Below are 16,762 nucleotides of genomic sequence, written 5' to 3' on the forward strand. Positions count from 1 at the left end.
AACGTGGTTAATTGCCCCCTGCTGGGGCAATTAACCGCCCACCCCTCAGAAAAGACATAGCACCCCATTCCCGAATAAGCCGCACGGTTTGACACCTCATTCATGGGTCTATGACAAACTAATTATTTGCCAAAATCCCCATGCCAAAATCCCCTTCTGACACAGGTTGCAAACCTCTTCAAATGTGGTAAATTTCACGTTTCTAAAAAATTCCCTCTCTGCGCTACAATCCGTCAAAGTTGGCCTCAATGTTAAGTCAATGGGATTTTTGGCCCAGTTAATTGCCCCCTGCGGGGGGCAATTAACCACCCACTCCTCAGAAAAGTCATTGCATCCCATTCCCGAATAGGCCGTACAGTTTGACACCTCATTCATGGGTCTACGACAAACTAGTTATTTACCAAAATCCCCATTATAAGTCAATGGAGCAAATTTGGGGACCTCTCTTGCCCCGGGGGTAAAACTTATACCCTTGTGCGGGGTATCTTCTGACACAGGTTGGAAACCTCTTCAAATGTGGTAAATTTCACATTTCTAAAAAATTCCCTCTCTGCTCTACAATCCGTCAAAGTTGGCCTCAATGTTAAGTCTATGGGATTTTTGGGCCAGTTAATTGCCCCCTGCAGGGGCAATTAACCGCCAACCCCTTAGAAAAGACATAGCACCCCATTCCCGAATAGGCCGCATGATTTGACACCTCACTCATGGGGCTACTACAAACGGTGCGGGACAAGTTCCGTGCCGAACTTTTGTACGGAAGAATAATAATAAGCCTGTGAGATAATAGAAGTGATGCTTTGCAAGCCCCACTAATGAGTAGAGACAGGAAAATTTGAAAAAATATAAAACCAGTCCTTATCATTATGTTTTCCTTTGTGCTTTCCTGACATAAAGCTTGGGGCCTGGCTCTAGACCATATATGTCAAACACAAGGCCCGGGGCCAAATCCGGCCCACCTGGCTGTTTTATGTGGCCCTTGGTGAGTGTGTCTGACAATCCAGCCTGATCAATTTCCATTTCCCTCACATAGTAACTAAGACTAAGGGGTATATTTATCATGCTGTGTAAAAAGTGGAGTGAAGCATTACCAGTAATGTTGCCCAAGGCATCCAATCAGTAATCAGATTTCAGCAGTAGCAAAGCATCTATTGGCTGCTATGGGCAACATCCCCGGTAATGTCTTACTCCACTTTTACACATTGTGATAAATATACCCCTTAGTATCTAAGTATATTAATAAAAAATTTGGCCCACGACTTATCCTGTGATTTCGATTTCAGCCCCCTTATGTGATTGAGTTTGACACCCCTGCTCTAGAGTATGACTGGATGACAATTTGGCAGCCAATTTAGCAATGTTCCTAAGCAGGGCCACCTACTGCTGCTCTTTAAACCTTTGAGCTTTCTGTTTTTGGGCCCCACTAAGGCATTTTTTTTTCTGACATTTTTGACAAAACCTGTGTTACAGAAGAACAGGCAGGTGGCACAGGTCTAGTTTTATTTATGCCTGGGGCAGGAGAAGCAGAAACTTGTGGCAACTAGTCTGCGGCATGTATGAATCTCTGTGTAGAAGCAAGCAGAACCCAACTTATGTATCTTCACCTCAAAATAACGTACGTAGCGCAAATTCATATCACCCATTATAGCCTATGTACCGCACCTTGGACTGGAAGAACAATAACAAAGATTATCGCCTGTATTACTCTACAAAATGGCTGCCTGGCTTAAGGTCCATGAAGCGGCAGGACCTGGCCTGTTGAGGTAGTGGCAGCCTATCTGGCTCAATAAGTATCCGCACAACAAATAATGGACTGAGAGACCCCAGTCCTCAGTCAGAGCGCTCAAATGCGCAGCCGCGTTGGCTTACAGCCGCTCCCTCTGCAACCCCACATCTGCCTCCATGAAGTGCTACAGAGCAACACCCTGAGGGAACCCTGCCATAACAATACGGCGGACTACACGTGTTGCTTCTTCCCGCCCCCTTCTCGCTTGCGTCACGGCGTCAGCGCCGAACTACAAGCCCCTATATTCCCCCACAGGTATTTCAATGATAACAGTTGACGGGAACTGTAGTTTAGGTACAGCTTATATTGGCATTAAAACTCCCGCCCATACAATTTGACTAATGAAGCTGATTGGCTGGCCTTGAGCTTTACTAGTAGCGCGTCTAAGGGACTTAGCGTCATTCACTACAACCCCCGAAGCCCCTTTACCTTTATTTCAAAGGAAAGCGTTGCTGGGAATTGTAGTTTAAGGACAGCCGCTTACTCTTTAATGTATCCGCCTACCCTGTTTGTTTGAGGTTGCTGATTGGCTGCCCGTCTGGTTGCCGTAGGGTCTCTGCCAAGTAGTTTTTCCCGCCAGCGCCAAGTTTCAGAGAGCAGTGCGGGTTGGAAGTGCTCGGTGCCTGCTGGCTGTGCTGACTGGTGTCCCGCCATGTCAAAGCAAAAGACCCTGTTCAGCTTCTTCCACAAGTCCCCCCCTATCTCCAGCAGCACCAAGTCCGGGAAAGCCTCTTCCCCAACCGAGGCCGATGTTCCCTCCTCTGGGGGCAAGAAGTCCAGCTCTTCACCTAAAGAGGGGGCCAAGGAAAGGGGGACTCCAGGCCGGGCTCATGGAGGGAAAGCTCCCCGGTCTGCCGCACCCAGGTACGGGCAACGGCCCTCATGTTGGGCTTGGTGCCAGGTCTGTCCATTAGGGTCATTGATTGGCACCGAGTGGGCATTGGCCCCGCCCCTCCCATTAGGGACTGCATGTCCCATATACATTCATTGCCAACCTTTTGTAAACGTTATGGCTCCTGTAAGCTGCCTCTCATTGCCCCTCTCTGGTTCTGACTCCTGAAACAATGTAGCAGAAATCAGTTCTCCGTGTCTGTTCATCAGCTAGCTTCTGGTTGGTAAGTCAGAACCAGCAGTGCAGAGTATCTCTGGGAAGATTTGTTCCTTTCAATAGCAATTCCATTTACAAACACTGACAGTGGGAAATGTGTAGTTATTACCCATTGGTTGGTTACTATTACTTTCTTTTGCAATGTGGAAGGGGGAATTGTTTTGGGGTGCATTCCCCTTTAATAACCTGTTCCTGTGGGTGTTATTGAGGATTCAGCCAACCAGATCTGGACTAGTTGCCCTGCTTGGGGTAGATTAGGTGCTAATAATTGCTTTTTTTTGGGGGGGGGGGTACAGGCAGAACATGATGTTTGGCTATTTTACACTGCATTGGCCAGGAGGGTTGGCCATATACCAGATAGGAACAGTGTAATCTGTCTCCCCCTCAAAGTTAAGATTTGAGGTTGATCGATGAGACAATATCTAAGTTGTAGCCCATGTTCTGCTGAACTTTTACCTTACTCCCTACAATAGATGAATTTGGTCAGAATGGAAGCAGGAGTCCCCAACCCCTCTTACTCGTGAGCCACAGTCAAATGTAAAAAGACTTGGAGAGCAACACAAGCACCATAAAAGTTCATGGAGGAGCCAAATAAGGGCTGTGATTGGCTATTAGGGGCCTCTATGCACACTATCAGCTTACAGGGGGCTTTATTTGGTAGGAAATCTTGTTTTTATTCAACCAAAACTTGCCCCCAAGTCAGGAATTCAAAAATAACTCCCTGGTTTGGGGGCACTGAGAGCAACATCCAAGGGGTTGGGGAGCAACATGTAACCCCTGAGCCACTGGTGGGGGATCATTGGGGTACAGGTACAAGATATACACACACACATATGTAACTATTGTTTTAATTCCCATTCTTTACAGCGCTGTCAGTGACTTCAACCCTGGAGACCTAGTTTGGGCCAAAATGCCTGGTCATCCATGGTGGCCCTCTTTGGTTTACAACCACCCAAAAGAAGACACTCATCTAAGGGGCAAGGGAAAGTCCCTTAATATCCATGTCCAGTTTTTTGATGACAGCCCTACAAGAGGATGGGTTGGAGCAAAATATATGAAGCCTTTCTCTGGTAATTATATTATACTTCCAGTACCATTTAGTATTCCGTTTTTCAGTTCTTGTAGAAAACTTTTTTAATTGGTATTTACAAATTGTTTAAATTTTGGAATATTAAGCTCAGAGGTGCTCCATTTGCAAGGACTGGCACAATCTAAGAATCATGCGCTGATACGGTGTATCTTGAAATATAAAATGGCCATATAAGAAGAATATAATTAGGAGACTTCTGTAGAAAAGACGGTAACTGCCATATTTAATGCTGTGTTTATGAGGGTAGTGTATTTGCTAATTTTTATTTTATATTAGAATCCTTCAGCATGCTTGTGTTTTTACATTTTTTTGGGGCTGCCTTATTACTTGTGAGGCATTATTCACATGCAGTAATATAATAGCTGCCCTCTTAAACTCAGAATTTACTGGCAAATCCACTGCTGTTGGAACTGTTTCATCGTGACGCGTTGTGTTCATTTTTTCTTTTCCCCTTCAAAGGTTCCACTGCTGCCGAAGCCCAAAAAGGTGGTCTTTTTTTTAGTACCAAGCCAGAAATAAGAAAAGCAATAAAAATGGCAGATGATGCCATGGCACAAGACAAGCAAAAGCGCCTTGAATTGGCTGTGTGCATGGAACCATCAGATTCGGAAGAGGATATGGAGGTAACTGTTTATAGTCTGTTAATTTGGTTCTTGGAAGATAACCTAAATTGTAAGCTCCACCGGGGAAGGGACTGCCGTCAATGTCGTATAATCACTGCTAAGGTATAGGTCAGCACTGTGTGAAGGATAATGTAAATATATTATGTGATTAATAGTAATTGCATTCGTGAAAACAACAATATTGTGGAACAACACAATTTGTGATACAAGTGATCTTGGATTATTTGCAAATCTTAATTCTGACACTTTATAAATGCTCTGTGGTTACTGCATATGAATTAGGGATCTGGCACACGGGGAGATTAGTCGCCCGCGACAAAACTCCCTGTTCGCGGGCGACTAATCTCCCCGAGTTGCCATCACCTGCCATCCCACCAGCGAAAATGTAAGTCGCCGGTGGGATGGCTCACGCGGCGACGCGATTTTGGCAAATCGCCAAAAATGCCTCGCGAGGCAACTTCGGCGATTTGCCGAAATTGCCTGCGCAGCGTGTACTATCCTTACATCCATACGACTTACATGTTCACCGGTGGGATGGTAGTTCGGGGAGATTAGTCGCCCGTGACAAGGGAGATTTGTCGCGGGCGACTAATCTCCCCGTGTGCCAGAGCCCTTACAGACTGGACAAAGATTAGGATAGGGCTGGCACACTGCACTAGCAAACATATAAAAGTTTAAATGTAATTAATATTAAGTTGATTTTTGGATAAACTTTTGCATGAGCTTCTGAATGTACCAGATTTGTCCACACCCTATATATCTTTTTTTTTTTTTTTTTTTTGACCCACGTAGCTTGAAGATGAGGGCTCTTCTGCAAGTCACGATGAAGCAGAAGACGTAAAAAAAAGGCAGCCAGTTCGGGAGAGTAAAAAGAATGGCAAACCCAAAAGAAGAAGGATTACGATAGAGTCAGACAGTGATAATGAAGGCTCTGATGATGAATTCAAGCCAGAAGACAGTGCTAGTAGTGATGAGGCCAGTAGTGGGGTGGATGAAGCTAAACTGTCAGAACCTGATTCTGAAACTGAAGAAGATAGCCCAGTCAAGGTCCCTTTAAAGCGTAAAAGAGGGAATCCTGACAAACCAACTGGCCCAAAAAAGCGCTTGCAAGATGAACTTTCAGAAACCCCCAAAAGAGCAAGCAATGTGTCTGCAGAGGCCAAGTTAAAGTTATCTTCCTTCTCTGCTCCCGAGTCTTTCGAATCACAGACAAATGCTGGCGGGACTGGCAGTGTTTCTGTATGGGACCATGAAAAGTTTGATTGGCTGCAAGATGGGAGAAGGAAGGATCTTAAACGTAAAAAGCAGAACGATGCTGATTACGACCCAAGCACCTTGTATGTCCCAGATGACTTCCTTAATAAATGCACTCCAGGCATGAGAAAATGGTGGCAGCTTAAATCTCAGAACTTTGATACGGTTATCTTTTATAAGGTTGGCAAGTTTTATGAACTTTATCACATGGATGCTGTCATTGGGGTCAACGAGTTGGGCCTGACATTCATGAAAGGCGCATGGGCTCATTCTGGCTTTCCAGAGATTGCTTTTGGACGATTTTCCGATGTTCTCGTACAGAAAGGATACAAAGTAGCCAGAGTGGAGCAGACGGAAACTCCAGAGATGATGGAAGTCCGGTGCAAGTCAATGTCACATCCAAGTAAATTTGACAGGGTTGTAAGAAGAGAAATATGCAGGATCATTACTAAAGGGACTCAGACTTACAGTGTTTTAGATGGCAATCCGTCTGAAAGCCATAGTAAGTATCTTCTGTGCTTCAAAGAGAAAATGGATGATTCCTCTGGTCAAAGAAGAATATATGGTGTTTCTTTTGTGGACACCTCTGTAGGGAAATTTCACGTAGGTCAGTTTGAAGATGACCGCCATTGTTCGAGGTTTAGAACTTTGGTAGCCCATTTCCCTCCAATTCAGATCTTGTTTGAGAAAGGCAACCCTTCTTCAGATACAAAGAAAGTTTTGAAGAGCTGTCTGTCAACTTCCATTCAGGAAAGCCTGCAGCCTACATCTCAGTTTTGGGATGCATTCAAAACACTGAAAACTTTAGCTGAAGAAGCTTACTTTGAAAAAGATTTTCAACCTGGCAGTGGCAACTTGCCAACAGTTTTGAAAAACTTGACTTCAGAAAATGACTCTTTAGCACTTACTCCTGGCGAAAAGAGTGAATTGGCTCTTTCAGCGCTTGGAGCATGTATATATTACCTTAAGAAATGTCTTATTGACCAAGAGCTGCTCTCTATGGCAAACTTTGAAGAATACATTCCTGTGGATACGGGCATAGAAAAAGCCCAGGCTTCAAGTAGTTTCTTTGCCAAGACGAGTCAGCGCATGGTTCTTGATGGAGTAACACTTACAAATCTGGAAATTCTCCAGAATGGAACAAATGGTTCTACAGAAGGGACACTGTTAGAAAAGCTGGACACATGCTCTACACCCTTTGGGAAGCGTCTCTTAAAACAGTGGCTGTGCGCCCCTCTTTGTAATCCCTTCTCCATTAATGATCGTTTAAACGCAGTGGAAGATCTCATGGACCTTCCTGATAAAGTGTCTGAAGTTAGTGATCTCCTAAAGAAACTCCCTGATCTAGAGAGGCTGCTGAGCAAAATTCACAGTATCGGTTCCCCACTTAAAAGCCAGAACCATCCAGATAGCAGGGCTGTAATGTACGAGGAAATCGCTTACAGCAAGAAGAAGATTGCAGATTTCTTATCTGCTCTGGAGGGGTTTAAAGTCATGAGAGAAGTGATCAGTATTCTGGAAGATGCTGCTGCTAACTTTAAGTCAAGTATACTGAAACAAATTGTAAGTATTAAAGGTAAAACTCCCCAGGGACACTTCCCTGACCTATCGGCAGAGCTGAAGAGATGGGATACTTCTTTTGATCACGAGAAAGCGCGCAAGACTGGTGTGATCACTCCTAAAGTGGGTTTTGATCCGGATTACGATGAAGCATTGAAAGATATCAAAACCACAGAACAAGATCTTAACGAGTATTTGGATAAACAGCGCAAACGACTCAGCTGTAAAACTGTCGTCTACTGGGGGACGGCCAAGAACCGATACCAAATGGAAATTCCCGAGAGTGTTACAGAGCGTAACCTGCCGGAAGAGTATGAATTAAAATCGACAAAAAAAGGATACAAGCGCTATTGGACTAAAGCAATTGAAAAGATGTTTGGAGACCTCGCGAACGCAGAGGAACGGCGGGATGCCGCTCTTAAAGACTGTATGAGGAGGCTCTTCTATAACTTTGATAAAAACTACAAAGAATGGCAGACTGCTGTGGAATGCTTTGCGGTATTAGGTGAGGACTGACTGTGCATAAAATTTAGTGTGTAAATAGTGAACCATACTGCAGGTGTACTGAGCTAGCTGCTGATTTGCATTTTTTGTTTATTTTTAACACTGTGTGTAAATAAAGGTAGTAACCCCATTTTGGTAGAGTTTAGTGATGCATAGTAAGAGCTAAGCTCTTGGTTTCATGGTCCCAGAAGAGTTATGTTGCTTAGCACATTGGAGCTACGCATTCAGGCTTTGCAAGAAACCTCAGGTTCGTCTGTGTCATAGTTGATTACCCTTCATTAGTTTATCATGATTGGGGGGATGAAATGAAATAGTGATGCAGAGCTACTAGTAACAGCTACTTGTTGTGGCTACTAAAATAGACAGTGCTGATCATTTACTGATAATTGTCTCTACGTGTGTTTTAGCAGAGGCAATGCTCGGTATTGTCTATGGCAGGATATTTTCTGGAGTTTAGTAGCTGTGGAAAAAGTAGCTGCTACTTGTAGCTCAGTGTGTCTTCACCCTTATAGTAGACATTTTACATGAAAAGCTCCCCAAGACAATGTACCCTAGAGATGAGAATAGATAGGTCCACCTAGGTAATACTGACCCAGGGACTTGAAAGATCAGAGATGGGAGAACCTCCCACACAGGAAATACACTTTCGTTGATAGTAATAGAAAGAAAATCTCTTCAGTAGAGAAAGTATTGGTTGATGCTCTAACATTTTATTTCATTTTTGGCAACAGATGTCCTCATAAGTTTATCTCAGTACAGCCAAGGTGGTGACGGGCCAGTCTGCAGACCGGTGATTGTGCTACAGGACAACCATTTGCCATTTTTGGAGCTGAAAGGTTCTCGACATCCCTGCATTACAAAAACCTTTTTTGGGGATGATTTCATTCCAAATGACATTCTCATTGGCTGTAAGGAGGAGGACTCTGATGACAGCAGCGATGAAGCTCACTGTGTGCTTGTCACAGGGCCAAACATGGGAGGAAAGTCAACCCTTTTGAGACAGGTAAATGCATACATTTTATAACGTTATACCCAAGTTAAAAAAAAAAAAATTGGTTCCAATGGGATTGTGTTTTACATTTGTTCCCTTTTAAAAATTTTAACCAGGGGCCCCTGCACTGGCCGCCTTCTCTCTCCCCAACTACAGCAAAGACCTTTTCAAGAACAGCCCTATTCTCCCATACTGTTACTTAAAATACAGAGCTGTGCAGCATGATTGGTAGCCAGCAATATTTCCCCTAGAAACCACTATTGCACTAACTGCAATACTTGGTAAATGGACTAATTGTGTTTCAAAAAGACTAATTGCTCCATTTTTGTAGCTGCCTTAAATCTGAAAATGTCAGTTGCTTGACAGATCATCTTGAAGTCAGCGCAGGGCACAAGTTGTTACTTAACACCATTCTGTATATCCAGTATTATTTTTTTTTTATAATTTAGTGCAATAGGCTTTTGTGGAAACAAAATAACCATGTTCTTTGTTATTTCAGGCAGGTCTCCAGGTTGTTATGGCACAGCTGGGATGTTACGTGCCGGCAGAGTCTTGCAGACTGACTCCCGTAGACCGGGTGTTTACACGACTGGGTGCATCTGACCGAATCATGGCAGGTAGCACCAAATATGTTTTATTTGAAACTGTTGTGCAGTGACTTGTGTATAACGTGTCTGAAGCTGAGCTGCTATATTGGCCTTTTTCTTGATGATTGATTTCAGCGTCCCCTGTTTTATGCTTCCCCCTTGGATCATATTTTGCTCATCCCTTGCAAGTTTGGGCCTACCTTGCTCTTCCTTCTCAGCGTCCCCATTTAGTTACGCAGTGCTTTACATTCATTTATTATATTAATTTATAAAACGGGTACAATAGTTTAGTTACAGTAAAAACTAGGAAGAGAGGGCCTTGCTCACAAAAGCCTTCATACATGCAATTATCCAGTGATAATTAATTAAGCATTCAAACTTCTATTTCTCCCAAACTGGCTAACATGCTTGTGCTTTCTGCTTCCTAGTGGTGCTGCCCATAGTTTAGGTTAACCTTTAGTATGTTATCGAATGGCCAATTCTTAGCAACTTTTTAATGTCGTTATTATTTTTATTTATTTTTTTTAAATATATACAGGGAAAAACCTTTTTTGTTCCATTTAGGCTAGTGGTTTATTTGCTCTGCTGTTGCAAATATGCAATACCCCGAAATCCACCCCTGTATATACACTGACAGGCCATTGCTGTGCCTGTAAAAAGGCTTGCAGACATGGAGCAGAAAGCAGGCTTTAATGATGGCTCAGATTTTTTAATTCTTGGGTGTTTCAGACTGCAGTTTGACTCTACAGATGAGCCCCCTACTTGAAAAGATGAGGTCCTCAGTATGGATGGTGACTGGGTACAAATAAACTGTATAATTGCATTAATAAAAAAAAAAAAGTAAGAATTTCAGTGTTGAGGGGAAGCTGAACTGTTTGTTATGGAGTTCTTTGGTCAGAAGGTCAAAATATCATTGCTTTGTGGTAATAAATTACATTAAATTTTAGGTGAAAGCACATTTTTTGTGGAATTGAGTGAAACCTCTAGCATCCTGCAGCATGCAACAGAACATTCCCTTGTGCTTCTGGATGAACTTGGTGAGTGTTATTCATATTTGTGAAAACTTCCTAGTGGCCTCTGCTGTGTTCAGTAAGCAGGAATACCACTAGCCCTCTAGCAAGTATGTAGACTCAAAACACCGTTATTTTTTATTTTATTTTTTTTGTTACTCTGCCTTTAACAGCTACCCTATGATGCTATTAATTGGGCTGTTAATCAGTAGACAGTGAAGTTGGGGTGTATAGCTAAATGTGGGTGCTGCCCACTTGAGCACAAACATAGCCTTTTGACCTGAGCCAACCATGACAATCCATGACCAATGAAGGTGATCTCTGGAGGACACATTCTACAGTAAAACAAACATTCATTTTTATTTTTTCCTTTATTTTCCTTCCTTAGGAAGAGGCACGGCTACCTTTGATGGTACAGCTATAGCCAGTGCGGTTGTTAAGGAACTTTCTCAAAGTGTCAAATGCCGAACTTTATTCTCTACACACTACCACTCTCTGGTGGAGGATTACTCTCACAGCCAGGCTGTACGCCTTGGGCACATGGTAAGTACTGCGCAGTGACTCAAGTACTTGTGGGCCAATCATAAATTCAAACTGTGTCCCCTTAATGAACTTCATTATTGGATTGTTCATGCTGGGGCCTTCTGAAGCTGGCAAAGGCATGGTGTTCTGTCTGTATTGCCTGCCAGGCTAATGCTTTGGCATTGTGAATGTGCTTGGCTGTACAGATATTTTTCTTTTATGTGACTTTTACAGCTTGAGCTTTCAGAAATACAGGTATGGGATTCCTTATCCGGAAACCCGTTATCCAGAAAGCTCTGAATTACGGAAAGCCTGTCTCCCATAGACTCCATTTTAATCAAATAATTCAGAATTTTAAAACAGATTTCCTTTTTCTCTGTAGAAATAAAACAGTACCTTGTAATTAATCCCAACTAAGATATAAATAATCCTTATTGGATGCAAAACAATCCTATTGTGTTTAATGTTTTATTGATTTTTTTTAGTAGACTTAAGGCATGGAGATCCAAATTACGAAAAGACCCCTTATCTGGAATACCATTGGTCCTGAGCATTCTGGATTATGGGTCATATACATGTACTTGCTTTGTCATATTGGTTATTTTTAGGATTTTGCACACTAGCTACACCAGCCATGGCCTTAGATCTCTAAGTAAGCCCTACTAATATTTGCTTGGTTTAACCCACCCAAGTACTTCACTTTCACTGGCCTAAACTCACGTCTACACAACCAAGTGGGGAGTTGAACTGCCCTGGCTGATTATGTAGGGATGCACCGAATGTAGGATTCGGCCAAATCCACACTCCTGGCCCAATCTGAAACCTTAGAATAAAGTGACTTTGTCAAATAAACAAGGAAGTATACATGGCAATCTTCAACCCTTCTGTATCCTAACTTACATATGTAAATTATAATTCAATGTGGTATTTGGCTGAATCCTTTACAAAGGATTCAGGCGAATCCGAAAATAGACTACTGCTAAAAAAATATTTGCCATGAGAAGATAGTATTCCATGGAGTAAGTAGCAGAGATGTTTATAATGTTAAGGTTATATCTTAACTTCTTTCCCTGTCCGTTTAGGCATGCATGGTGGAAAATGAGTGCGAGGATCCAAGCCAGGAGACCATCACGTTCCTTTACAAGTTCATTAAAGGAGCTTGTCCTAAAAGCTATGGATTTAATGCTGCAAGGCTGGCTCACATTCCTGATGAAATTATCCAGGTTGGCCACCAAAAAGCAAGAGAATTTGAAAGCATTACGGTTTCCCTCAGGCTCTTCAGGTAGGGTTTGTTGGGTTTTTTTTTCAGCATGTTTAATGGGTGGATAACAAAGTGAAGCAGATGTGCTGGTAAATAATTGCTCACCCCCCTGAACTGGTCACTTTAACATACTCACTGTAAGTAAGTTATTCACTGTCAGTGGATACGTCGGGTCTGGGTAATTTTATGTGAGCAGCATCCAATGATTTCCTTTTATTATTGCTTTAACGGCACATGAAAAAGGTTTGTTGTTCTGTTTTTTTAATTCCCTGCCCCATGCCCCTAATTTGACTGACGCAAGCAAGAGACTTTGAAATCAGTAAGTGGAGTTATCCAGAATGCAAGATTCTGCCACTAGGTGGAGCATGTAGGGAAAAGTAACAGCAGAGAACTGCTCTGCTAACATCCCAGAGCTTGGCACATCCAGGGGTCCTCTTCCTTACACTGCAAACCCAGCTTTTTTTTTTTATAAAGTGTGGCACAGCCAGTGCAAAGGAAGAGGATCACTCACATGGCCCGGTGTGGTTTTTTTTTTTTTTTTCTTCTTTAGTAAGCATTGTCTATTTTTGTCCAGCCAAGGGTGAGCATATTAGGCTGATGGCAGATGAGGCGTAGGGCAGATATTTTCGGCAAGCTGAAAAGCACTTGCTGAAAATATCGCCCTACATCTCCTACATGTGTCTACACCCGAATGAATGAGAGACGCTCGGGTGCAGGCACATGCATCAAAACGTGAGATTTTGCATTCTTTCGCGTATTTTGGCTACATGTGCCTGCACCAGAGCGGATCTCATCATTTGGGCGCAGGCACATGTAGGAGGCGTAGGGCAATATTTTCAGCAAGCTATTTTCGGCTTGCCATCAGCCTAAGATTTCAGAGCTGGTAGTTCTTAGAGTTTACACTCTTGGTTGTACGCATGCAAACAATGTACCTGAAATAGAACCTCCATGAGCCAAATGTTATTTAGTATCCAAATGATCCACTTGAGTAAAGCATGCAAATATATCATGTGCACCAACTGTTGTTTCTATGGGAAATAAGCACTGAAAGGAAAAGCATGGCTGGAAGCAGGTTGTTGGCTAGTATTTCTCTAACTCTGCATGCAATGGATACTGTAAAAATGGTGATTTGTTGAAAGACTTGTGCCCACCCTTACATGGGGCATTGTACAGTGATGGATGCAGGACTTAAAACCAGTTTTGCCTTTACCTACATAGTTGCATTTATTAAATATAATGTACAATTTGTTTAATATTTACAACAGTCAGGACAGTCTGAAGATTGCAATGAATAAAAAGAAATATCACCTATGTATAAAACTGATCTGTTCTGTGGAACAAATTAAGGTGTTCTCATTGGTTGAGAAGAACACAATGTCAAATATACATTGAAATAAGCTGGGGTTGTGAGCTACTGGAAAATTGGTTCAGACCCAAAAATTAAAGGCCCATGTTAAAAATAATTCATAAGTCACAAGTGTCCAGGGCTGTAGAACTTGGTTTCAATTCTCCATTTATGAAGCATCTGTTACTATCACTTGCACCAACTGTTTGCTGTAACAGTGTTAGGGTGGGGTACTGTCAGTGCCAGGACACAGGCCCTCACTTGTAGCTTCATCTTCACTCACAGCATGAAATCCTACAGGTAAATACATAAAAATCCTGCCACAGCTGCTGTGTATATGCGCTGTACATAAGCACACCTACCCAGAAAGTCTGCATGAATTAAATCCACGTTCGCGGTTTAAAAGAACATAAATATTACAGGGCCCATGAATAGACTTGCCACTTAAATAAAATACAACATTTCTTAGGGGGCTTCCTAATAATCTTACAATAAAAGACCGTTTAATATCAGATACTTAAGGAGCTCTGTAGCCAATCACTTCAGCTGCCTGTAATGGTTGTGTGAGTGGGCAATAGAAGAGGATCTATTTCTATCTGGCTACTAACACACTGGGCCATATTGTGATGATCGGATGGTTTGGCCCCTGAGCCAACAGTCAGAAAGTAATGGGGTCTACACTGCTGGTGTGGTTCTCCCCTCCCTAAGCTGGTAGATCACGGTTGGGTAGGCCTATAAGATTAAGTCTGCAGCTTCTATCAGCCACCTTTAGACAATTTCTATTCTTTGGAATTCAGTAAAATGCTGCTTCTTATAAATTGCCTCTTCATTGCAGAGAGCTGAATCTCTTGCTGGACAACCCTTCCTCTGATGGCCAAGTGCTCCATAACCTGCTGAAGGTGCTCCAATAACATGTCCCAATGCCACTGCTGTTTGTGTGTGTTTATTCACAAGGCTGCGTTCCACACGGGTATGATCTAATAAACTTTATTTTTTAAAAATGACCATATTTCCATTTTTTTTCTTCCCTAGGAAATTAAACTTTTTTTTTTGTTTGTTTAAATTCATACCTACCCTCTACATAATGGTTATTGAATACTCCACAATATATTAAGTCTAGATGTTATGGTACATGCATACACTTTCAGGCTGTTTGATTACCCACTGTCACCAATACATAGAAATGGGGGGGAAAAACAGAAAGCAATGGAACGGGTATAGGGCTGTATGTAATATGCTTGTCTCAGCTTCATCATATCAGGAAATCTCTATATTCCCAGCACTTAAACAAGGTCTACACTGTTCAAAAAAATCTGAACAGCAATAATGGAGCATTTGTATTTTGTACAGTAAACTCTAAGGGTCTAACCACCGGCCAAGTCCTCACAGTAAGGGATGGAAGCATCCATATACACAGCTTCAGTGCATTTCATAAATATCTCCTACAGCCAACGCTTTATTAGCCAAGCTGGTCTGTATATGAAGACTGATCCAGGGGCCACAAGAGGAAAGGAGACAACATCCTAACTTTTTCAAAAGATAACCAGAAAAATTGCTGGATTTAAAGATTAGTGTTTTTCTCTTTCATAGAAAGAACGTAGATACTGGGGACATGAGTACAATTTACAGCAAGTCTATGGTGTGCTAACAGGACGCATTCAAGTACAATAAAGTTTTGCTTGAAATAAAAAAAAACTACATGAGATTAAAGCATTAAAATATCTCAATCTGAATAAATGTTAAAAAAAAAAAATCAAAAGAAATTGGAGAAGTGCTAGCTCACATTTAACCATGTTACAAAAGCAATTGGTACCCATGTCCATAAAGGCAGCACTGACTGCCCATCTGTAGTACGACTGCCAATTGACTGCCTTTCTCGCTGCTACTCGCAACAACACCAGTGGGTGGCGCCTGTACACAACTGTAGCTTATTTCTCTTTTCTTCTGTCCATCTTGCACATCTTTAGCAGAGTAATGTTAAAAAAAAAAAACAAAAAGCCCATTCCTTCCTTTTTTTTTAATCCTGAGTCAATATATTGCCTCGTCCATCTCTTCCTCTTGTTTTTGGCATGTTGAAATTCAGAATCTCAACATCAAAGTCTCGCACAAATGGGCAATTTTCAATTTCTCCAAAGAAAAAGTCTTTACGGGTTAGAATGGCAGGACTTTCCCATCAAAAAGGAGTTCATTCAGTTGTGTTGCAAAGTATTTGATTCTATAGGTGGAGCAGAGTCATATAGTGTATCTGTATCATGGGTTGGCTCTCCGGCTAATGTACACGGATTGGACAGTGTTCCGGCCCCACAGTCACAGAAAAACCTAGAAAGAATTGGGGAACATAATTAGGATTGAAATTCGTTACAGATAAAAGGAGAAAGGGGTTGTGCGTAAGTTGTGTACCTACCTATCATGTCTAATAAACTCTACGTCGTGCCCTTGGTGGCACTTCTTGATGCAGTTGACACAGATGGCATTGCGGTCTGTGGTGTTGCAGGTGTGACATCTGGAAACAGGAAGAAAAGTAACAATATATAAAATCACATTTAAACAATCAAATTGTGCAGAATTTTATTCCCTGCCAAATAATCAGTAAAAGTTCTCATAGCACTGGGCTCTAGAGCAGTCCTGCCCAACAAACTTTCCTATTACTGGGACATGTATTCATTATACAAGTATCTTTGGGCTACACAAATCTCCTGCAGGGCCACATCCAGCACACAGCCCTCTTCTACTAGATACAAAGCTCATAAGAGTGCGTTCGTAAAGCAGGAAAGGCTTTTTATTTGATAAGGCAATATACATGGGCAACAACTGAGGCATGCAGGATGGCAGCTTCTAGACCTGAACACAGACACGGCTGCAGCAAGAATAGGGTTGTGCCTAGTGCTGCTTTCCTACTGCATCATCAGATAAACAAGACAGTGGATACTTTACCTGTAGAAGTCATGCATTGGATAGCTGGTATAACTTGATATCTTATATAAACACTGGCCTCTACTGACTGCTTTCTCTATGGCATCTTGATTGTTGGATATTTTATTATCTGTAAGTAGGTTAAAATGACATAATTAGCACTGATCTGTATAGGGTCCCTTTCTGCAAAGCATTTAAACACACAATAGTA

At 42.1% G+C, this 16,762-nt stretch overlaps 2 protein-coding genes across 3 annotated transcripts in view; one reads left to right on the plus strand and one right to left on the minus strand.

The window, feature by feature from the left end:
* Positions 1-2,191: 2,191 nt before the first annotated feature.
* On the plus strand, positions 2,192-14,642 carry msh6 (mutS homolog 6). Its single transcript, XM_002935375.4, has 10 exons — positions 2,192-2,647; positions 3,759-3,961; positions 4,441-4,604; positions 5,397-7,923; positions 8,654-8,925; positions 9,413-9,530; positions 10,448-10,537; positions 10,899-11,053; positions 12,115-12,314; positions 14,474-14,642. Exons 1-10 carry the CDS (start codon positions 2,436-2,438, stop codon positions 14,547-14,549), a joined length of 4,017 nt encoding a protein of 1,338 aa, XP_002935421.3. The 5' UTR covers positions 2,192-2,435; the 3' UTR covers positions 14,550-14,642.
* A 557-nt stretch (positions 14,643-15,199) lies between these two features.
* fbxo11 (F-box protein 11) overlaps positions 15,200-16,762 on the minus strand; it is a 39,614-nt gene continuing 38,051 nt past the window's right edge. For both annotated transcript variants that reach the window (XM_012963879.3, XM_012963878.3), the window contains exons 21-23: positions 16,573-16,681; positions 16,043-16,141; positions 15,200-15,957 (exon numbers count right to left, since the gene is read on the minus strand). In XM_012963879.3, coding sequence (XP_012819333.1) covers positions 15,828-15,957; positions 16,043-16,141; positions 16,573-16,681 — 338 coding nt within the window. In that variant the 3' untranslated portion in view covers positions 15,200-15,827. The remainder of the gene's footprint in view (positions 15,958-16,042; positions 16,142-16,572; positions 16,682-16,762) is intronic.

Source organism: Xenopus tropicalis, chromosome 5, assembly GCF_000004195.4.
Source record: "Xenopus tropicalis strain Nigerian chromosome 5, UCB_Xtro_10.0, whole genome shotgun sequence".
Lineage (NCBI taxonomy): Eukaryota > Metazoa > Chordata > Amphibia > Anura > Pipidae > Xenopus > Xenopus tropicalis.

What these genes read in the sequence shown, in the direction of transcription:
- msh6 (XM_002935375.4), top strand. Translation starts at nt 2,436, where the DNA reads ATGTCAAAGCAAAAGACCCTGTTCAGCTTCTTCCACAAGTCCCCCCCT. An exon ending in CCCCGGTCTGCCGCACCCAG is followed by an intron (nt 2,648 to 3,758) that starts GTACGGGCAACG and finishes CATTCTTTACAG; the next exon opens with CGCTGTCAGTGACTTCAACC. An exon ending in ATATATGAAGCCTTTCTCTG is followed by an intron (nt 3,962 to 4,440) that starts GTAATTATATTA and finishes TCCCCTTCAAAG; the next exon opens with GTTCCACTGCTGCCGAAGCC.